We start from the raw sequence: 23929 nt of genomic DNA, 5'->3' as shown, positions 1-23929 counted from the left end.
TTCATATTTTTATTGAATGAATAAATTTCTTTTGACCAAACTTTTCTGTTAAAGTGGATATTAACAAAAATATAAAGTACTATACACACCCCGACAAAAAGTACTTTGACACATGTCATCTTGTTATTGAGTTGAATTAAATTGTGCACATAAAAGAAAGAGAAATGAATTTTTATTGAATTAAGATGAAGTGTGAAATTTAACTTGAATTAAGATGAAAAGTTAAAGTGTTAAAAATTTAATTGAATAATTTAATCAGAGTTGAAATTATTGCCATCAAAAGTTAATTTGGGATTAAGGAATTTCAAAAGTGACATTAGTACTACCCCTATAAATTTACTTTTACGTCACTGACACCTATTTTAAAAACTTTCTTAAAATCCGTGCGGAACCCCAAATAACTATTTTTCGTGGACGGAGGGAGTATAATAATAATAATAATAATATTGGAGAGATGACCAGAACCCAAATAGAAGTAGTGGATCCTTGAGAGACAGCCCTAGATTATTAATTGTTAGAAACAAAAATATTTTATAATTTTCAAAACGTACAAAAAACAAAAAACACATCAAAACCCACACCCATCAAGACTCAACTCTTGTAATATTTCTTTATATATATGCAGTTATTATATCATAATACAATCACAATTGATTTGCAGCCATGGACAAAAACCTTTCTTGCATTTTGCCATATGCATTCCTAATTACCATAATTACCTTCCAAATGCTTTCTTCTGAAGCCAAACAGCCTATGAGCCTTGCAACTGATCAAACTTCCCTTCTTTCACTCAAACATACATCTCTTTCACTTGCAACTAATTGGATTAAGGAATTTCAAAAGTGGCATTAGTACTACCCCTATAAATTTACTTTTACGCCACTTACACCTATTTTAAAAACTTTCTTAAAATCAGTGCGGAACCCCAAATAACTATTTTTCGTAGACGGATGGAGTATAATAATAATAATAATAATAATAATAATAATAATAATAATAATAATAATAATAATAATAATAATAATGGAGAGATGACCAGAACCCAAATAGAAGTAGTGGATCCTTGAGAGACAGCCCTAGATTATTAAGTGTTAGAAACAAAAATAAAAATATTTTATACTTGTAATACCTTGATTTTGCCTCAACAAGATTTTTAGAGGAGTCATTAATTAAGTTGATTCGCACCCCGGAGATTTTTTTTTTTTAAATTCCAATAAATGATTTTTTAACGTTTTAAAGCAAATAACCAAACTTGATACCTTGCATAATTTCAATAATATTATATGAGTGTGATTTAAAGTTTTCATATGAATATCACCTGAGTTTCAAATGATAGATCTTCAAGTCCATTTATTTTTGAAGTTGGGCTGGACCTAATTGATTGCTACTTTTAAAAGTATTTTGGCTAAATTCTTTTAAGCCCATTACATGTATTATTACGCATATTTATACAACTACTTTCAATCACTACATTCTATATTCTTCACGATTCTAAAGAATTCATCTCTAAGTTCTCTAGCAGAAATCTTCAACTTTCTTCTCCCTTTTCACAGAAGACTTCTTCTTCTATACAGAAAATTCTCATCTCTTGTGTATATAATATACAAGAGCACACCACACTGCACATAACATGTTTAAGTTTTTTTTTCTCTTTTAAGAATTTTCAAAATTTGACTTTTATGTTGGGCCCCTATCTATTTAATTTTGTTTGGGCTCTATTTCACTAAGTGGGCTGCATTTCTTTTAAGATTGGGCCGATTTATTTTAACATCTTTATTTCTTGGGTTTGCCCATTTAATTTATTAATTGAACCAATGTGGTTAATTTGGATTCTGATTTAATTAATTAAATTTCTCATTAATTATTTTTGTCCAAGTGTTATTATATGCATATATTGTTTGATTATATGTTTTAATTTATATACTAAAGTCTTACCAATTTATGGAAGAAAAATATTTTTTAAGTTGATTTTATGCTGAAGTTGAGTTTTTAAGTAGAAGTCGAGCAAGGTTAAGTAAAAGTCGAGCAAGGGCATTGTTGGAACCCTTAGCAAATTTTATTTTGAAAATCTGAGTGTTGCGAATCTAGTTAGAAAGTGATGACAAGTTACGAAGGCTAAGGCTGATTTTAGGACTAGAACTTAATTAATTTGAGAACTTATCTTGTAGGTCCTATAGAAGAAGATATTTAGGTTCCCGATCAAACTCTATTAAATTATTTGGATTGTCTTCAAATCAGGTGAGGCTTTATTTACGTAATGTATGATTGAACTTATCATCTTTGGCGTTGGGGGCATGATGATCGACAGACCTCACCGTCTGATGAGAGGCGGAGGCGTGCAGGAGGAGAAAGATGGTAAGTCTCTCCCTTCATTGTTTTGAATTCGTTTGTTATGAGTTTTGGAGCTGCATTGAATGAGGCTTTGTTGTAGATCTGATTGATTTTGAGTGAGTGAGTTTGCTGTTGAGAATAACTGAGGTGTAGCATGAATTTTGATTTTTCTGTTGCTGAATACTTAGTTTAGATGAGATTTTCATGCATTTTGTTTAGTGTATGTTAGTTAATATCCACCACATATATATATGTATTTAGATATTGAATTTTGTGATGGTTTGGCAGAATGAACTCCCGGTTCCTACTCGTTCTATCTTACGTGCTGCTGTGGCGCGGAGTGATTGGAAAGCCATGCGGCAGCCTGCGACGCAGAGGCAGCAGGTCGGGGCTTCTTGCGTGGGGTGGCACTCTATTCCGGATGGGTAGGTCGTTTATCTGCAATGTCGATGCCGCGTTCTTTGAGGAGGATCAGTCCATGGGAATTGGTGTTGCTATACGAAACCATGAGGGGCACTTTGTGATTGGCAAAACTATAAAACTTAATGGCCGCAGGAGTGTTGTGGAGGGAGAGCTTCTCGGCATTAAGGAGGCGTTATCTTGGATTAAGGAGCTTGGGCTTGTTAAAGGTTGGGTTGAAAATGATTGCATACAGGCGTGTAATCTCATCACCTCTGGAGACAGGAACTTGCTTGAGATTGGTGCTATTGCTGCTGCTTGTCGTCTAGAGCTGAGGGTGTTGCCGAACTTTTAGTATTCGCCATGTAAGGAGAGAACAAAATGTCATCGCTCACTGTTTAGCGAAGGCTGCGCGAGATATCATTACACATCATGTCTGGAATGAACCCCCGTCCTTTGTGGTGGGTCATCTCCTTGTCCCATGTTCATGTGTTGAATAATATATCTCCGTTTTTCCTCAAAAAACAAAAAACAAAAATGTGTATATTTAATATTAAGAAATGTGAATATTTTAGTATTTAGTCATTGTGTGCCTGGAAAATAGCGTTCAGTTTGTAAATTTGGTACCTTATTTTTTCAATAATTTGAATCCTCTTTTAATATTTTATTTTTTATCTCTTCGACCAGTAATTGTCAACCTAATAGTAGTACCATTCCCATTTTCATTTTGGATTTTTATTGCATTGATAATTAGTTAGTCGCATTGAAATAGTCATGATAATTTGTAAAGTATAAAATACTCTGATAATTTGTGCAAATCACATGATTTGCAGCCAATCGCAACTGTAATAATTTATTTATTAATGGTGCATTTTATAATTTTTTGGTACTGGGATTGAATATACTGGCCTTGACGTATGAACTAATTTCACACAATACCCACCGACTAATTATTTTATTTATGTTGTTGGCATACAAATTATTTAAGATACATATAATGTGTGCATTCTAATAACTTTTCATATTTTAAAAAGTAATTGGCACCAAACTTTATGAATGCATGCAAATTCAATGTTGTGATTCGTAAGTTTGAAATTCTGGCCATTGCAATCCATGTGTAATCCATGTGTAGTTGAATATAATAATTAAAGAATTTGTCTCAACCTCAAGTCTTCGTCTCAGTCTCTATAAGTGATTGGTGCCGACATCTAAGGACGACTTGTCTCAAACGGAAAAAACGTACAAAAAACAAAAAACACATCAAAAGCAACACTCTCAACTCTTGTAATATTTGTGTATATAGCTTGCAGTTATTAGCGACTTCATTATCATAATACAATCACAATTTGCAGCCATGGAGATAAAGCTTCATTGCATTTTTGCTTATGCATTCCTAATTACCATAACCTTCCCAATGCTTTCTTCTGAATCCAAACAACCTCTGAGCCTTGCAACTGATCAAACTGCCCTTCTTTCACTCAAACATACATCTCTTTTACTTGCAACTAATTGGACCAACTCCACCTCCGTCTGCACCTGGATTGGCGTCACTTGCAGCTTCCGCCACCACAGAGTAGCTGCCTTGAATCTCTCCAACATGGCTCTCTCCGCCACCATTCCACCACAGCTCGGACGCCTCTCCTTCCTCGTCTCCCTCGACCTCTCCAACAACCTTTTCTATGGAGATTTGCCTCAAGAGCTTTCTCTCCTTCGCCGTTTGAAGTTCATATCTTTCCGACTCAACCACTTCACCGGAGACATCCCTCCGATGTTGGGTCAGTTACCAAAATTAGAGTACTTGAATTTACGCAACAACAGCTTCATAGGTTCCATCCCAAAGTCGCTCTCGAACCTCACAAACCTACAATTTCTTGACTTATCTTTCAATTCACTAAGTGGAGAAATTCCAAAAGAGTTTGGGAGACTTCAAAGTCTACAAACTCTAGTTGTTCAATTCAATCGTCTATCAGGTGCTATACCATCAGCCATATTCAACATCTCGACCCTTGTAGCTATAGCATTGAGAACCAATGAATTGAGTGGAAGTCTTCCAATAGACATGTGCCGTAATCTTCCATTTCTTGCTGGGATTTATCTTTCTGAGAATCAGCTGAGTGGCGCGATTCCCACAAATCTATCCCAATGTTCACGGCTTGAGGTGTTGAGCCTCTCTTACAACTCTTTTAGTACTGGGGAGATACCTTTAGAAATCGGCTACTTAACATCTCTTCGGTATTTAGATCTTGGTGGTAACAATTTGAAAGGTATGGTTCAAGTTCTTATCACATAAATTTGTGTAAATGAGATTTTATTAGTTTCATGACACTTTTTTTGCCAGGAATACTACCATATGAGATTGGCCATCTTCAGAGTCTGGTTGAGTTTGGTGTTGAATTCAATCAAATTGCGGGCTCAATTGATTTCAATATTTTCATGAATATGTCTTCTCTGCAAAACATATATCTATGGCGCAACAAATTCACGGGGAACCTTTCAAGGGATGTCGGGAATATTACCATGCTAACAGAGTTACAGCTCGATGAAAACCATTTAACAGGTACAACAGAGTAATTTTCATGTAAATTGTCTGTTTAGCTACAATATGTGTTTTTAGTTACAGTTTTGAAATCTCATATTTTGCAGGGCTTATTCCCACTGAATTTGGCCAACTTTACCGGTTGGAGATATTAACATTATCATTCAACACCTTGAGTGGTTCGATTCCACATGAGCTCTTTAACATTTCAACTCTTCGGATTCTTGCACTTGCCGGCAATGCTCTGTCAGGGTTTCTTCCAACCCATTTATGCCATGCCTCTCCCTTTCTTGAACAACTTTATCTTGGCAGTAATTCTATCACCGGAGCAATACCCAACTCCATCTCTAACTGTTCTCAACTCACAATTCTCTCACTTTATGAGAACAAATTCAGTGGTTATATACCTACTCATCTCGGTAACCTAAGACTTCTTCAAAATCTTCAACTGTTCAGCAACAATCTTACCCAGGCACCATCATCTTCCTTCATTACTTCATTGACAAATTGCAGGTGTCTAACTGATTTGGGATTTGATGATAATCCTCTAAATGGTGTCATTCCAGCTTCTGTCGGGAACTTATCATCCTCACTTCGAACATACACTGTCGGCAACTGCAAATTCAGTGGCAGCATTCCTGTTGAAATAGGAAATTTAAGCAATTTGATGACATTGGCTTTGCAAGGCAATGAGTTATCTGGTAATATTCCACTAACTATAAGCCATTTGCATGAACTTCAAGGATTAAATCTGTCTCATAACAAGTTGGGAGGCTCAATACCACATGCTATATGTGATCTATTCAGCCTCGATACTTTAGTTATGAGCAAGAATCAATTTTCAGGCCCAATTCCTAAATGTCTGGGAAATGTTTCTTCTTTAAGAGTTCTATATCTAGACTCCAACATTTTGAATTCAAGCATACCATTAAGCTTATGGGGCCTAAAAGATTTGATCACTCTAGACTTGTCCTCGAATTCATTAAATGGGTTCTTACCACAAGAGATAAGTAACTTAGGAGCAACAATATATATAAACCTATCGATGAATCAGTTGTCAAAGTCTATTCCTAGCACTATTGGGAAGTTGCAGAATTTGATCAATCTGTATTTGGCAAATAATATACTAGAAGGTTCTATTCCTGTGTCCATGGGAAGCATGATCAGTTTGGCAAATCTCGACTTGTCGTACAACAACCTCTCTGGTTCAATTCCAAAGTCTTTAGAAACACTTCAACACCTCGACTACTTTAATGTCTCTTTTAATAGTTTAAGTGGAGAAATTCCTAATGGAGGTTCTTTTAGAAACTTCACTATGGATTGTTTTAAGGGTAATGAGGCATTGTGTGGAATCCCCAAGTTCCATGTCCAAATTTGCTCTTCAATTTCTAATCACAGATCAAAGAGAAAGAAGGTGGAACGAGCTTCATTTATTGTTTTCGGGGTTGTGGCTTTCATCTCAGTTGTTTCTTTGGCCTTTATAATTGTCAAAAACAAAAGGAAAGATAAGACGACTAGCAGAGAAGTTGATGAGTTGAAATCTATTGTGCCAGAAAGAATCTCTTATTATGAACTGCTGCAAGCAACAGAAAGATTCAATGAAAGCAATTTACTTGGCACCGGGAGTTCTTGCTCTGTTTATAAGGGAATTCTTAACAATGGGAAGGATATCGTTGTCAAGGTGTTTAATATGCAGCTAGAAGGTATTTTGAGAATATTTGATGTCGAATGTGAGATACTACGTAGCATTCGACACAGGAATCTGACAAGCGTCATAAGCAGTTGCTCCAATGAAGAGTTCAAGGCATTAGTACTTGAATATATGCCAAAGGGAAACCTTGAAAAATGGTTATATTCCCACAACTATTACTTGAATATGATGGAAAGATTGAATATAATGATTGATGTTGCATCTGCTTTGGAGTATCTTCACCACGGTTATTCAATGCCCATTGTCCACAGCGACTTGAAGCCTAGTAATGTGCTGTTAGATGAAGACATGGTTGCCCATGTAAGCGACTTTGGGATAGCAAAGTTGTTATGCGATGGAGATAGCTTTGTGTTAACCAACACGCTAGCAACATTCGGTTACATCGCTCCAGGTGAAGTTTCTCTAAATATATCGATTGCACTTCACTTTCAATCAATTAATTGTGTCTTCCTTACTGCACATATCATGATTTTTGTTGTTCCAGAGTATGGCTTGGAAGGGCTAGTTTCAACAAGGTGTGATGTGTATAGCTACGGGGTGGTGTTGATCGAAACTTTTACGAGAAAAAGGCCTAGTGATGATATGTTTTGCGGAGATATGAGCTTAAAGAGATGGGTAGAACTCTCACTTTCGGAGATCCCGGATGAAGTGATAGATGCCAACTTAGTCATGAATTTGGAGGAAGAATTGATTGACAAGAATATGCAGTGTGTATCATCCATACTTGAATTGGCTCTGAAATGCTCTGCCAACTCTCCCGGGGATAGAATCAACATGAAACAAGCACATGCAGAGTTGCAGAAAATCAAACATCGATTTTCCCAATGAAATTCAAGTAAGCTATTTTAAAGTTCTATGTTATTTCTAAAAGCATATTGATATCCCAAATTTCTATGGCAAAATTAACTAATGAAGTCTTCTTCATTTGGTGGCTTTGATGAGACATGCAGTGGATAGTTGTGAGGTGGATGACATAAAGAATGGAAAATGTTGTTCTTTATTATTACCATGGAAGGTATGCTATATGTGGAATAATTGTGTCTCTGTTTCTTCCTATGCTTTATCCAGTAGTATTCTATCTTTTCAAGACCTTTGTTCTTGTGTTTTACTTTCTAGTTATTCCAGAGATGCCGTGCAGGTCATATGTATTAATGATTAATGATAATTTAATTATGTACTCTTATTAATTTGTTGTCTTAATGCGAAAGTAAAATGAAATATACTACTAAGTAATATGGGTTGGATTTTGAACATGCATGTTGTATATGGGCTGGATTGTATTTGTTGATAATTTGGGTTGCCAATTTAACTTTTTGTTACATATTGTGTTTTGAATGGATAATTATGAAATCATTTAATTTTTTCTAATTTGGGTTGGCACCACGTATTGCCACATATTAAGTGAATAACGCCACATAGGAAAATTTCGACTTTGGATTTGACTGGAAAAACCGTCATGGGAAAATTAGGAAAAATCAATAGTTGGGGGGTTTTTTGTGGGAAGTTCAAAGTTTGAGGAAAAAAATGAAAAATGACTATAGTTTAAGGATTTAGAGCGAATAAGCCCAAATAATAAATAATAGTATAAATTAAAAAATGATTATTTTTTAATCTTTGAAACTTTTATTCCGAAGCGCGGATTTTGCATTGGAATACCTTGGAAGCCCTCTATCACGTATCACAATTTTGGTGTGCCACATGGACAAAATAATATGTTTACTTAGAGAATTATATATATTAACGCTAATAACCTATAATGGGTTGTTGTTAGAATGGCCCACGGTGCTGTTATTAATATTAATTAACCTAAAATAAAACCTAATTATTAATTTTAAATTGAGTTTATTAATCTCCCTCCGTCCTATTACAAATACCTCGCTTTTCATAATGGAATGTCCTATTACAAATGTCTCATTTCATTTTGTGGGAATGATCACATATAGCCCTTTTTGTTAAAACATAAGTTTTATAGCCCTAGTCTATAATAAATAAGTTATATAGCCATTTTAGGCTTAAAAGATTATAATACCCATTGACTTTTTTGTAACTTCGAGTACTCGATGGTGTACTCGATGACACCACCGAGTACACCATCGAGTACTCGATGATGTACACGATGGTGCCATCGAGTAATGAAAAAAATGAAGTTTTTCTATAATACTATCGAGTAATCGAAGTATTCGATGGTGTACACGATGGCACTATCGAGTACTCGATGGCACTATCGTGTACACCATCGAGTACAAAAAAATCAAAGGGTGTTATAGTCTTTTAAACTTAAAATGACTATATAACTTATCTATTATAAACTGGGGCTATAAAACTTATGTTTTTATGAAAGAGGGCTATAATGAGATTTCCCTCTTTCATTTTTGGCAACATATTCTCTCTTAGGTGCTTCAGCTTTGCCACTTGATCAGCTAAGCCTCATCGACAATAGATAATTAAATTAAGTACACATAAATATGGTGCTTGCTCATATCATATTAAGACGGTGTATATATGTTTTGTGGGTTTCAACTGAGAGAATTAAATTGAATTGAAACGCATCTAACTATCTAGTTTCGCCAAATTATTATAAATACTTAAAGCATTCAACATTTTATAAAACATCCAAAAAAGAGAATATTTCAAACACTTCAATTTGATCTATACTTAAATAGCCATGATTCAAATCCTATTTTTCTTCGTTATTGGTGGAGTAATAGTGAATGAATCTCAAGCACATCGTCAGATCGAGTTGATGGGTACACTTGCTTCAGCAAATAAAAAAACCGATTTTTGCAATAATAATAAAATAGTATCAGTATCTTGTTGTCAAACTATTCTTAAAGGCATCTGCAATGAACAAGTTTCAATTTCAGATGATTGTTGTAATTCATTTAATGGTCTTGATTATTCAAATGGTTTTTCTGCATTTGTTGAAGCAGCCAAGGCAGAATATCAATCTTGTGACCTTGACCATGGGAAAAAAAATTTATCGATAACGTGCAATCCTTGAGAATTACTAAACATGTAACATTCTCTCAAAAAAAAAAAAAACTAAACATGTAACATCACAATAATAGTTAATAAAATTTCTTTTTCTTCTTTATTTTGTATTTTCAAGCATTATCTTTTTCTTTCATTTTAATGTAATTAATAAAGGAGGTTTTGATGTATCGGAAAATATGAAACTCATTGAATTATGAGAAATTGTCTATAGCATTTTAATAAATGCATAATGAAACATATGTGTTCTAACGTTCATTGGTTTTGACTATGCAACCAACTGTTATATAATTTTATTTTAATGGAATTGCAATATATATGTTGATTAATTATAATTTAATTATGTATCTTATTTATTTGTTGTCTTAATACGAAAGTGAAATGTAATATACTACTAATAATTAATTTGGGTTGGACTTGGGCTGTTTTCTGGGTTGGATTTTGAACATGTCGTATATGGGCTGGATTTTATTTGTTGATAATTTGGTAGAATATAAATACAAAGTTTGAATCGATTTTTTTTTTATATATAAAAAAAACAAGTTTGATCAATTGATTTTGTTTCGTTCTGTAGTTCAAAGACCGAAATCAAATATACGAAGTTCAGCAACTTGTTTGGAATGAAATGATAAGTTAAGGTTACTAATATCTTCATAAAGAAACCGTTTTAGAAGTAATTAATTAAGTCTAATTAAACGCTTAATCAGCTTGTTCCTTAATCGAGCATAAATAAATATGAAAGGAATTAATAATGTTGACCCAGTAATTAATAAGTTCAATCGTAAGGCAGTCTAATAATTAATTAAATAAAAGTGGGCATGAATTAAATAATGGCAGCCCACTTGTATAAACATCTGAAGCCCAAGTAAAATAATTCAATCTGAGCCCAACGAAGATGGCCCAATTACTAAATGAATACTTGGGCTTAGATAAATAAATAATAATTCATCTGTCCCACGAATTTTGAGTCACTTCTTTTCGGCACGAGAGTTAAGAAATTGAAAATTAGTGTTTTAAATGTGTAGGTAATAAAGTAGAAAAATGATTAGACAATTAGAAACTCTTATTTTTTTTTTCCCAATCCTTATTATATATAGATATGACTCAAGATTCGTGGGATGACCGAAAAAGAAAATTGACTCAAGATTCGTGGGACGGAGGGAGTATAAAGCACAACTAATTAAATAATTGGGCTCAATAAATAAAAATGATTTTGGGCCCAAAGAAATAATAAAAAGAGTCCAATTAAATAATAAAAAAACGCTGGGCTCGAAATATCAAAATATCATAAGGCCCAATTAAAATAAATAAACCAATAAAGAGTATGTTAGGAGAAACAAAATTCCTTTTCTATATTTGCAATGTCCTCTTTCCATTAAAGAGTATGTTAGGAGAAAAAATTCTCAAAAAATAAAAATAAAAATTGACATAATTAAGACGGACAATTAATTATTTTGTGGGTTTCAGTTGACATAATTAATTAAATTGAATTGAAACACATCTAGCTTCGCCAAATTAGTATAAATACTGAAAAGCATTCGTCATTTCAAAAACATCTTAAAAGGGGAATATTTCAAATACTTTGATTCGAATTATAATTGAATATCATGATTCAAATTTTGATTTTCCTCGTTATTAGTGGAGTGATAGTAAATGAATCTCAGTCTCATGAAATCGAATTGGGCTCAAAACAAGCAGATTTAAATGGCAAAGTGGTTTTTTGTAATCATAAACAAAGACTAATCCCTCAAGTTTGTTGTTATTTGTTTGTGAATAGCATTTGTGATCCTGATTACCCTCTATATAGGGTTGATGGTTGTTGCAATTTCTATGGAAATCTTAGTACAGAGAATCAACATGCATTTTTTAATGGAGCTAGGAAATTAATACCTAATTGTCATGGGGCTTATTATTTAAACCTTACTTGCTAGAATTACTACTTACATGTAACGTCACAATAATCGAGAATAAATAATGAATATGTTATTTTTCTCTCTCTATTTTAAATATTCAAGCATTATCTTGTGTTGTCTTCTTTTTATTTCGAGTGAGATGTTTAATTAACTTGGATTCTAGCTAAAGGTTATGCAGCAATTGGATATATTCTAAAGAAATGGACCATTATTTTAAACATCCAAAACACTCTTTGCAATTAACTTCATTAAATTAAAGTTCTTAAAATATCAATTTCATCCACATTTGGTCATCGGAGTTGAATATGACTTCGCCGGAACTCTCACTTTTCTCTCAGGCATTTCGTCGAACACTTTCCTCTCTTCAACCAAATCTCAAAGGTAACGGACGCGTAACGGCCGTTATCTCGCTGGGTTTAAGTGTATCATTTTTTGGACTATGGGGGGTATTTGATTCAAGGTCGAAACCTCTACTTCATTGGTGCATCTGCACCTTAATCCTATAAAATATTTTCGTTACCGACACTATTAAGATCCAACCCAAATTATCAACAAATCAGATCCAGCCCATATACATGTTCAAAATCCTGAGTTTCTCACAATTCAATCATGAGTTTCTTGTTTTTCGATACATCAAAATCCCCTTTATTAAATACTTCCTCCGTCCCATTTATATTGGCCCCTTACTTTTGGGCACAAAGATTAAGAAAGTCTTTATTTATGAGTTAAGTATGCAGAGTGTTTTACTTTTGTCCACTTAGAAGCCCTTATTTTTGCTATTTTAAGAAAGATGCCAATACAATTGGGACAGTCCAAAATGGCAAGGGGTCCAAATACAAATGAGGGGAGGGAGTACATTAATATGAAAGCAAAAGATAGTGCTTGAAAATTCAAAATAAAGATTTTTTTTTATTAACTATTATTGTGATGTTACATGCTTAGTAATTCTCAAGGAGTACACCATAGCTGTAAAACTCTTTCCCCATACTTAGTGTCACAGTAAGGATCATATTCTGCCTTGGCTTCCTTAACAAATGCATCATAACTATCTTCACTAAGAGCAACATATGAACTACAACAATCACTTGACAATGAATTCAAAGCACTTTTGTCATTGCATAAGACCTTAAGAATTGCTTGACAACAAGATACAGAACCTATTTTGTTATTGTCGCAAAAATCGGTTTTATTATTTGCTGAAGCAAGTGTTGAATCCAACTCGATCTGGCGATGCGCTTGAGATTCATTCACTATTACTCCACTAACAACGAGAAAAAATAGGATTCGGATCATGGTATTCAACTATAGATCGAATTGAAATATTTGAAGTATTTTCTTTTTAGAATGTTTTGTGAAATGGTGAATGTTGTACGTACTTATAATAATTTGGCGAAACTAGATGGATTTAATGCGTTTCAATTCAATTTAATTCTATTAGTTTTTTTTTTTTTTGATTTAATTCTATTAGTTGAAACCCACGAAACATTTAATTATACACTCTCTTAATTTCATATGATATGAGCAAGCATGCACCGCATATATATGTAACCGTAAATATATAATTAAATTAAGCACATGTGAACTTAATCTAATTATCTATTTTTGTCAAGGCAAAACCCACCTCAAACAACAACCATGAGCTCTTAAATTATTAAGTGTCAGTAACGAAAATATTTTATATTTCATAAAAAGTTACAAACAATATTTTTATATAGATTAATTTTCTCCTTTTCCTTTTCTCAAGAGGAGCAAAACGAAATCAGAACACGTTAGACAGTTGGTCATTTCCTCGAACCTTCCTATATTCTTATTATAGATATAGGTTTTGAAGTTGGGCTGCATGCATGAATTGTATACTCCTCTTGAGCTTCGCATTAATTCAAGTTCATCAAATGAATTCTCTTGTGCACTTGAGCTTCTTCCTTCGGGAATATATGATATGATTTTAATCTTGAGACCTAACGGAGATATATAGGTGGATCATAGGGAGCTATTCTTATGTGCTTTTGGGAGTTAGTAGATTTTCTTGATCAGACCTAATGCAGACAGAGAATTTACTAATGTACTGTCATATACTGCTCTACCGAGAGCGTTTGATTATCTATGCGATCGCTCATCAAGACTAGATTAAACTTGTACTTAGGATTAATATATAGGTTTATTATGTGAATTTGATTAATGAATTTACATCCCTAGGATCAGTTGTTTTATTATATGATTTTCTACTTGATTTTTATTTGCTTTGTTTCAGTATTAGTTTTAATTAATTCATTCATTTTGGTGTTTTGCGTGAATATTGTTAGAGTCCTTATTAGAATTACTTATAGTGATTTCATGGATTCAATAATCTAACTTGCTATTTGTTGCTACAATTACACTGTTATAGTTGCAATTTTTGTTGCTAATTAAAATAGCGATCAAGTTCCCATAAAAAACTCAAAAAAAAAAAAAAATCTCAATTTTGGATCAACTTTAAATATAGAATTTAAAAGGGAGAGTTTAATTGGGTGGTAATTAATCTTGTTGTGGGGACTTGATGATCGAAAAGTGTACATGATCTATTATTGGCTGCCAATTATAGTAATTGTAGTGCCACTGATCCGCCTCTCTTGTCTTCCTCCAAATGTGAAAAACCTCAGCACCTTCACATGATCAAATTAAAGAAGCTGCCTAACCAATTTCCCTTTGGAGAAAAAGGTTAGTATATATATAAAGAAGTTTGCATGGACGGCTCACCAGACGGCTACTATTCAAGTGAGTCACCCTATTGTAACTATGAAGGAAGTAGCCACGTACAGAATTGGAAAGTTTGAAGATATCTTTCACGAATGCATGGCGTGATGGTCTGTTCCAATGGCGAAGATGAGAGAGTTAGGGTTCATGGGATTGAGGGGAATTCTTCGACTGAAGATTTCCTTGAAGATGAATTAAGTTGTTCCGATGGTGAAGATGAGATAGTCAGGGTTCATGGTAGGGGTGAGCAAACTGAAATTTTGAAATATGATATGGTTAATTTATTTTCTGTTTTTCAGTTTCGGTTATTTTGCTCACCCCTACCATGAACCTACCATGAACCCTAACTATCTCATCTTCACCATCGGAACAACTCAATTCATCTTCAAGGAAATCTTCAGTCAAAGAATATAATTCCCCTCAATCCCATGAACCCTAACTCTCTCATTATTGTTATTGTCATATTTTGAGTTCAACCTTCAATTGACCATTTGAAGAGCTCACGAGTTGATCATGGAGCTTCACACAATGCCAAAATCACTCGGAAAGACAGTGCTGTCAACTCGAATTTGTGCCTAAACTTCAGGTGGCCTGCATTTGTTACAGAAAAGATATTGCAAGGTTGGATTATTGTGTAGCAACTTGAAGTTATTGTAGAGACATGATACAGTCATTAATTTCTTTTATTTAAGTTCACCAATTAACTAGCTATTTAATTTTTTTCCTTTTCTTTCCTCTGCTTTCATTGAATTTCTAATTTGGTTGGTTAATCTTAGATGCTTGGTGGCGGAAATAATTTTTGGGATACAGATGTGATTTTTTTTAAAGCGTCGGTACTTTTTTCTATAATTTATATTTACGTTGAGGCATTTTTCTGTAATGATTGAGACAATAATTGATATTTACCCTTTATTTTAATATGCTAAATATGCAGTTATCTCTCATATATTTAAATTCACAAGCATTCGCAAAATTTTGAAATGAATAAATATAAGCTTTTCTATATATGTCGTTAGTGCAATGGTGAGTAATAATTTTGGAAATTTTGTGGACACTGCATCATAAAGTCCTGTCCAAACACAATAAATATTGATTTCTAGTAGTGGCAATATGACAATATTGTTATTGATTTCTTTTCTTTTCTTCTCTTCTCTATCTTATTCTCCAAGAAATATAATATTGATTGTGAAAAATATTGATTTCTAGTAGTGGCTGGCTACACATGATGCTAGAAAAAGGTTAAGACTAAAATATAGACTACAATAATTATTAACTTCTTGTCCATTACTTAATTAACCATATTAAATAGCTATTAAGTGCATGATACTATATCTAGTACTATACCTTTATTTATGTAACTATACTTTATTATGCTTCACGACAAATAATGAAGAATCGTAAAACATTTTAGATATTATGAGTTGTAAATAAAGGAGAAAGATATGGAAAGAGGAAAAAGTGTATGATACTATATCTAGTACTATACCTTTATATTTATGTAACTATATATACTAAAGAAATGGACCATTATTTTAATTTCTAAAACACTCTTACAAGTTGCAATTAACTTCAAATTAAAATTATTAAAATATCAATTACATCCACATTTGGTCATCGGAGTTGAATATGACTTCGTCGGAACTTTCACTTTTCTCTCAGGCATTTCGTCGAACACCTTCCTCGCTTCAACCAAATTTCAAAGGTAATGGACGCGTAACGGCCATTCTCGCTGGGTTTAATTGTACCATTTTTTTTGGACTATGGAGGGGTATTTGATCGTAACGGCCATTATCTCGTTGTTGATAATACTACTCCGATACATGTAATGTCACAATAATCACGAATATATAATAAATATGTCTATTTCTCTATTTTAAACATTCAAACATATCTTACGTTTTCCCGTAGGGTGTTCGACGAAATGTCCAGGTAAGCAATGAGCCCCAATTATGGTGGTGGCCTTTGATTCCTTGAAAAAGTGGTGGGATATGGAAAAATGAATGGCATAGCACTCAAGGCTAAATCACTATTAATACATATTATTACATCTTAGTCCTATCACCATGAGAAGATAATGTTAAACTGACTAAGAGGTTGCTCAAACATTGTGTTGCTTCTTTTTTATTTTTTATTTTTATTTTTAATTCGGGGCGTGCATAGCACGCGCCCGCAATAAAGCCGCTTTTCCCCTACCCGTTCTATCGTTAGCCTCTTTAATTTGGTGTTGATGAAAGGTTTAATGTGGTATCCATTATGTTGATCTTAGGGGGGTGTATTGGTTTGGGATTATGTTGGATTTCTTTGGACTTTAAAAAATCTATGAACTTTTGTGGGTTTAGGAAATCTACAGACTCTGTCTTTTTAGCCCTAAAGGAGAAAATGTATTGGACTAGCATCCTTTCTTTCCTTTGATTTTAGCAATGTAGAGTTTGACTAACTGTTTTTTTTATAGAAATTAGGAAATATCAGATATAAATCTTTCGATTTTATTAGCAAGGGCAGTGTGTCCTTCCACGACATCATCGACATATTTGTAAACATCATCGATTAGAGCAAGCAACCGTCCCATGGAGGCTTCCATTCCCTCAAGATCATTTGGAAGCTTGTCAACAATTGTTGGCTTAAGTACATCAAATCCAATTTGCTCTGCCTCAACCATGCGTAGGTCCAATGTAATTTCTTGAAATTATGCAGCAAGTCACTACCTCTTAAGTGGTTTGCTAGTGTTGTGCTAATCGTAATGGGTGTTATAGTTCTAAGCAAGTCGAGTATTGAGAAGAAAACACATACAAGTTAGGTGAATTTCTATTGTGTTAGACTACTCTTGTACCTTTGTTCATATTTTAAAAGAATCCACAGGAATCCGTGATGAGGTGAGATTTCTCTCTTTGTAATTTTTTAAGGAGAATCCATCAAAATTTATAGAGTTTTAAAATTCACGGACTTTTGGATACCTAGATTTTTAAGACTTTTTAAAATCCATATTGAATACCTCTAGATTTTTAAAGACATTTAAAAGTCTGGATTGAATACCCCCATACTTTCAAAGTCCAAAAAAATCCTACAAACTCTACAACCAATACACACCCTAGTTGGTGATTACATACTTGTCTTGATTTATTTGGAGAATTTGAGATTTCTAAGTGTGGAGAATGTGGGTGAATTGAATTGGGGCATGTGAGCCACTAGGAATTGCACTAGCCCCCAATTATGGTGGTGGCCTTTGATTCCTTGAAAAAGTGGTGGGATATGGAAAAATGAATGGCATAGCACTCAAGGCTAAATCACTATTAATACATATTATTACATCTTAGTCCTATCACCATGAGAAGATAATGTTAAACTGACTAAGAGGTTGCTCAAACATTGTGTTGCTTCTTTTCTCAATTTTTTTTTTTTTTTTTGGGGCGTGCATAGTACGCGCCCGCAATAAAGCCGCTCTTCCCCTACCCGTTCTATCGTGAGCCTCTCGAGTAGGGAGGGGCTGCATCGCATTACTCGATGCCTCCTCTACTCGAGTAAGAGGCATCGCGTAATGCGATGCGGATGCTCTAAGAGGTTGCTCAAACATTGTGTTGCTTCTTTTCTCAGTTTTCAAATTTATCACACAATTTTCCTCTCATTTTAACTTTATCACATCAAATCTCTTCTTGGAATGAACGTTTACCTTTCTTCAATTTTTTGCTCTGGTTTTTCTTATTCTTCTTTATATTGCCATTGAAGGATTTTTTGTAGTGCGTTAAGTCTTACTTGTCTTCTATTTTTTCTCTGTTTTTTCTTCTTTTTATTGCTATTTAAGACTTTTTTTTTGCACTATGTTAATTCTTTATTAATTCTTTTTCTTTCTCAGTATTGTAGCTCCGAAATTCTCCGTCAAGGAATTCAAAGTGCCTCCCAAACCAATTCCATCATCAGTGACGCACTGACGATATGATTTCTATTTGTAAAGTTTTATTTAATTCACAAAATTATTTTGAATAGCAAGCATAATGGCGAATGCGTGACTTAGAATCGAATAATACAATCTCGTATAAGACTAGGATAAAGAAATCCACTTTTAGTACAAGATTTAATGTAACATCTTATTTAAGAGCCAATTGATTATTTTGCTAATCATATTGCTGTAATGTTATTCCTTTCATGATAGGTTGTTTCCCCTTCATAAATTTGACAATCCGTTACCGAAGATTAAGTTGTAGAAGTCCAAATAATCATTGATGAAACAACCAAATATGTATTGTATATACATACAAAACAAAACAAAACAAAACAAATGAAGCAAGCACACACTATTACTCCACTAATAACCAAGAAAAATAGGATTTGAATCATGATTAAGTCCATTAATTTGTAGTGACTGGGGCCCACATTTGTAGTCCACAACCTCAAGTCTTCCATTAATTTGTATGGACGACTTGACTCAAAAGCCACACCCATCAAGACTCTCAAGTCAACCAAGTCTTCCATTAATTTGTGTATATATATGTGATGATTACTGGATGCATAATACAATCACAATTTGCAGCCATGGAGAAAAAGCTTTCTTGCATTTTGCAGTATGCATTCCTAATTACCATAACCTTCCAAATGCTTTCTTCTGAAGCCAAAGCCAAACAACCTCTGAGCCTTGCAACTGATCAAACTGACCAACTCCACCTCCGTCTGCACCTGGATTGGCGTCACTTGCAGCTTCCGCCACCACAGAGTAGCTGCCTTGAATCTCTCCAACATGGCTCTCTCCGCTACCATTCCACCGCAGCTCGGACACCTCTCCTTCCTCGTCTCCCTCGACCTCTCCAACAACCTTTTCTATGGACATTTGCCACACCAACTGTCTCTCCTTCGCCGTTTGAAGTTCATATCTTTCCGACTCAACAACTTCACCGGAGACATCCCTCCGATGTTCGGTCAGTTACCAAAATTAGAGTACTTGTCTTTACGCAACAACAGCTTCATAGGTTCCATCCCAAAGTCGCTCTCAAACCTCACAAACCTACAATTTCTTGACTTAACTTACAATTCTCTAAGTGGAGAAATTCCGAAAGAGTTGGGAAGACTTCAAAGTCTAAAAACTCTGTCTGTTCAATTCAATCATTTGTCGGGTGCTATACCATCAGCCATATTCAACATATCGACCCTTGTAGCTATAGCATTGAGAACCAATGAATTGAGTAGAAGTCTTCCAACAGACATGTGCCGTAATCTTCCATTTCTTGCTGGGATTCATCTTTCTTATAATCAGCTGAGTGGCGCGATTCCCACAAATCTATCCCAATGTTCAGGGCTTGAGGTGTTGAGCCTCTCTTACAACTCTTTTAGTGGGGAGATACCTTCAGAAATCGGCTACTTAACATCTCTTCAGATTCTATATCTTGGTGGTAACAATTTGAATGGTAGTTCAAGTTCTTCTCACATAAATTTGTGTATTAAATGAGATTTTATTAGTTTCATGAAACTTTTTTTGCCAGGAATACTACCACATGAGATTGGCCGTCTTCAAAGTCTGGTTACTTTTGGTGCTGAACAGAGTGAGATTGCGGGCTCAATTGATTTCAATATTTTCATGAATATGTCTTCTCTGCAAACCTTAATACTATGGCGTAACAAATTCACGGGGAACCTTTCAAGGGATGTCGGGAATATTACCATGCTAACAGAGTTATACCTCTCGGAAAACCATTTTACAGGTACAACAGAGTAATTTTCATGTAAATTGTCTGTTTAGCTACAATATGTGTTTTTGAAATCTCATGTTTTGCAGGGCTTATTCCCACTGAATTTGGCCAACTTTACCATTTGGAGATATTAGCATTAGCATTCAACACCTTGAGTGGTTCGATTCCACATGAGCTCTTTAACATTTCAACTCTTCAGATTCTTTCACTTGTCAGCAATGTTCTGTCAGGGGTTCTTCCAACCCATTTATGCCATGCCTCTCCCTTTCTCGAAGAACTTTATCTTGGCAGAAATTCTATCACCGGAGCAATACCCAACTCCATCTCTAATTGTTCTCAACTCACACATCTCTCACTTACTGAAAACAAATTCAGTGGTTATATACCTACTCATCTCGGCAACCTAAGGCATCTCCAACTTCTTCAACTGAACAGCAACAATCTTACCCAGGCACCATCTTCTTCCTTCATTACTTCATTGACAAATTGCAAGTCTCTAACTATTTTGTCAATTGGTGATAATCCTCTAAATGGTGTCATTCCAGCTTCTATCGGAAACTTATCTTCCTCACTTCGAATATTCATTGCCAACAACTGCAAATTCAGTGGCAGCATTCCTGTTGAAATTGGCAATTTAAGCAATTTGATTACATTGGCTTTGCATGGCAATGAGTTATCTGGTAATATTCCACTAACTATAAGCCATTTGCATGAACTTCAAGGATTATATCTGCTTGATAACAGGTTGGGCAGCTCAATACCACATGCTATATGTGATCTATTCAGCCTCAATACTTTAGATATGAGCAAGAATCAATTTTCAGGCCCAATTCCTAAATGTCTTGGAAATGTCTCTTCTTTAAGACATCTTCTTCTAGACTCCAACATTTTGAATTCAAGCATACCATCAAGCTTATGGGGCCTAAAAGATTTGATCAATCTAGACTTGTCCTCAAATTCATTAAATGGGTTCTTACCACAAGAGATAAGTAACTTAGGAGCAGCAATACATATAAACCTATCGATGAATCAGTTGTCAAAGTCTATTCCTAGCACTATTGGGAAGTTGCAGAATTTGGTTAATCTGTCTTTGGCAAATAATAGACTAGAAGGTTCTATTCCTGTGTCTATGGGAAGCATGATCAGTTTGGCAAATCTCGACTTGTCGTACAACAACCTCTCTGGTTCAATTCCAAAGTCTTTAGAAGCACTCCAACACCTCGACTACTTTAATGTCTCTTTCAATAGTTTGAGTGGAGAAATTCCTAATGGAGGTTCTTTTAGAGACTTCACTATGGATTCTTTTAAGGGTAATGAGGCATTGTGTGGAATCCCCAAGTTCCATGTCCAAAATTGCTCTTCAATTTCTAATCACAGATCAAAGAGAAAGAAGGTGGAACGAGCTTCATTTATTGTTTTCGGGGTTGTGGCTTTCATCTCAGTTGTTTCTTTGGCCTTTATAATTGTCAAAAACAAAAGGAAAGATAAGACGACTAGCAGAGAAGTTGATGAGCTGAAATCCATTGTGCCGGAAAGAATCTCTTATTATGAACTGCTGCAAGCAACGGAAAGATTCAATGAAAGCAATTTACTTGGCACCGGGAGTTCTTGCTCTGTTTATAAGGGAATTCTTAACAATGGGAAGGATATCGCTGTCAAGGTGTTTAATATGCAGCTAGAAGGTATTTCAAGAATATTTGATGTCGAATGTGAGATACTCCGTAGCATTCGACATAGGAATCTGACAAGCGTCATAAGCAGTTGCTCCAATGAAGAGTTCAAGGCATTAGTACTTGAATATATGCCAAAGGGAAACCTTGAAAAATGGTTATATTCCCACAACTATTGCTTGAATATGATGGAAAGATTGAATATAATGATTGATGTTGCATCTGCTTTGGAGTATCTTCACCACGGTTATTCAATGCCCATTGTCCACAGCGACTTGAAGCCTAGTAATGTGCTGTTAGATGAAGACCTGGTTGCCCATGTAAGCGACTTTGGGATAGCAAAGTTGTTATGCGATGGAGATAGCTTTGTATTAACCAACACGTTAGCAACATTGGGTTACATCGCTCCTGGTGAAGTTTCACTAAATATATTGATTGCACTTCACTTTCACTCAATTAATTGTGTCTTCCTTACATCATGATTTTTGTTGTTCCAGAGTATGGTTTGGAAGGACTAGTTTCAACAATGTGCGATGTGTATAGCTACGGGGTGATGTTGATTGAAACTTTTACGAGAAAAAGGCCTGACGATGATATGTTTTGTGGAGATATGAGCTTAAAGAGATGGGCACAACTCTCACTTTCGGAGATCCCAGATGAAGTGATAGATGCCAACTTAGTCATGAATTTGGAGGAAGAAATGATTGACAAGAATATGCAGTGTGTATCATCCATACTTGAATTGGCTCTGAAATGCTCTGCCGACTCTCCCGGGGATAGAATCAATATGAAACAAGCACATGCAGAGTTGCAGAAAATCAAACATCGATTTTCCCAATGAGATTCAAGTAAGCTATTTCAAAGTTCAATGTTATTTCTAAGATAATATTGTTCTATCGCGAAGTTAGCTAATGATGTATTCTTCATTTGGTGGCTTTTATGAGGCATGTAGTGTTGAAGATTTTGAAGAGGCAGTAGATGCTAAATTGGGGTGAGGCACTGGATAGTGGTGAGGTGGATGACATAAAGAATGGAAAATTTGGCTTGGTCGTTTTGTTGGTTTTTGCTATCATTGTTAATTCGTTTTTCGTTCTAATAGACGAATACTCGTTTTCTTTTACTGGTGTTTTTCCCATTGGGTTTTCGCCAGAAAGGTTTTAATGAGGCTCGTCCCTTAGTATCTTTTTGCTTTCAAGGATTTGCTAGGTTTGCTTTTTCGTTTTTCTCCTTTTATATAATTTCTATTTCAACAACTGATGCTCAAGGTTTTTCAATCCCTCTTTCCTCCATATTTTATATTCTTGAGTTTACATATAATCTTCTTTGTCACAGCATAAAAGGGAAAATCTTTCTGAACAATACCTCTGCCTCACCATTCTCACCAGCTAAAACAACCCCTCTCAATAGAGTTGGCGAAAATTTTGATATTCCGTTCGCAGCCGAACTTGATCAAGCTGCCCAGAAGCACAAACATATCTTCACACGGCATAGAAGGTAGCAGCAATTGATTGTGATACTCATCGTGCACACATTCAATTCCATTGGCGCATTACTTCGAACATGTAGAGGGCAACTTGGTATTTCCCCCCAACTTTACCGTGTAACTCAACAATTTGTCATGCAGTCATATATTCAATCAAACAGCCTCTTTTAGTATAAAAATATTTTGGTGGCCGGGCATATGAACTATAACATAACTTATAATCATAAGGATGCTTCTTCATATTTTACTTTCTAGTTATTCCAGAGATGCCGCGCAGGTCATATGCTCACTTTGTCACACTAAACATGGGTTTTTAGTATTAATTTGGAGCTTCGATTGTTCGTGAGTTTTTCTTGTTTTTTTAATTGAATGCTTTTTTTTTTTCTTTTTTCTTTTTTGCCAATTCTGATGCCTATGCTATTGATATGCGATAGGTCTCACTTTTCATGATGATGAATTTCTAATTAAAGTTCTTAATTTCTTTTTG

The 23929-nt window shown here is 34.7% G+C and overlaps 2 protein-coding genes across 2 annotated transcripts; both read left to right on the top strand.

Moving 5' to 3' along the window:
* Positions 1-4063: 4063 nt before the first annotated feature.
* On the top strand, positions 4064-23929 carry LOC131015326 (probable LRR receptor-like serine/threonine-protein kinase At3g47570). Its single transcript, XM_057943682.1, has 3 exons — positions 4064-4994; positions 20083-20301; positions 20376-23929. Exons 1-3 carry the CDS (start codon positions 4085-4087, stop codon positions 22439-22441), a joined length of 3195 nt encoding a protein of 1064 aa, XP_057799665.1. The 5' UTR covers positions 4064-4084; the 3' UTR covers positions 22442-23929.
* On the top strand, positions 4994-9746 carry LOC131015350 (probable LRR receptor-like serine/threonine-protein kinase At3g47570). Its single transcript, XM_057943724.1, has one exon. The coding sequence runs from the start codon at positions 5934-5936 to the stop codon at positions 7803-7805; it is 1872 nt and encodes a 623-aa protein (XP_057799707.1). The 5' UTR covers positions 4994-5933; the 3' UTR covers positions 7806-9746.

Source organism: Salvia miltiorrhiza, chromosome 3 (assembly GCF_028751815.1).
Source record: "Salvia miltiorrhiza cultivar Shanhuang (shh) chromosome 3, IMPLAD_Smil_shh, whole genome shotgun sequence".
Classification (NCBI taxonomy): Eukaryota; Viridiplantae; Streptophyta; class Magnoliopsida; order Lamiales; family Lamiaceae; genus Salvia; species Salvia miltiorrhiza.
This window is presented reverse-complemented; position numbering and strand designations above follow the sequence as displayed.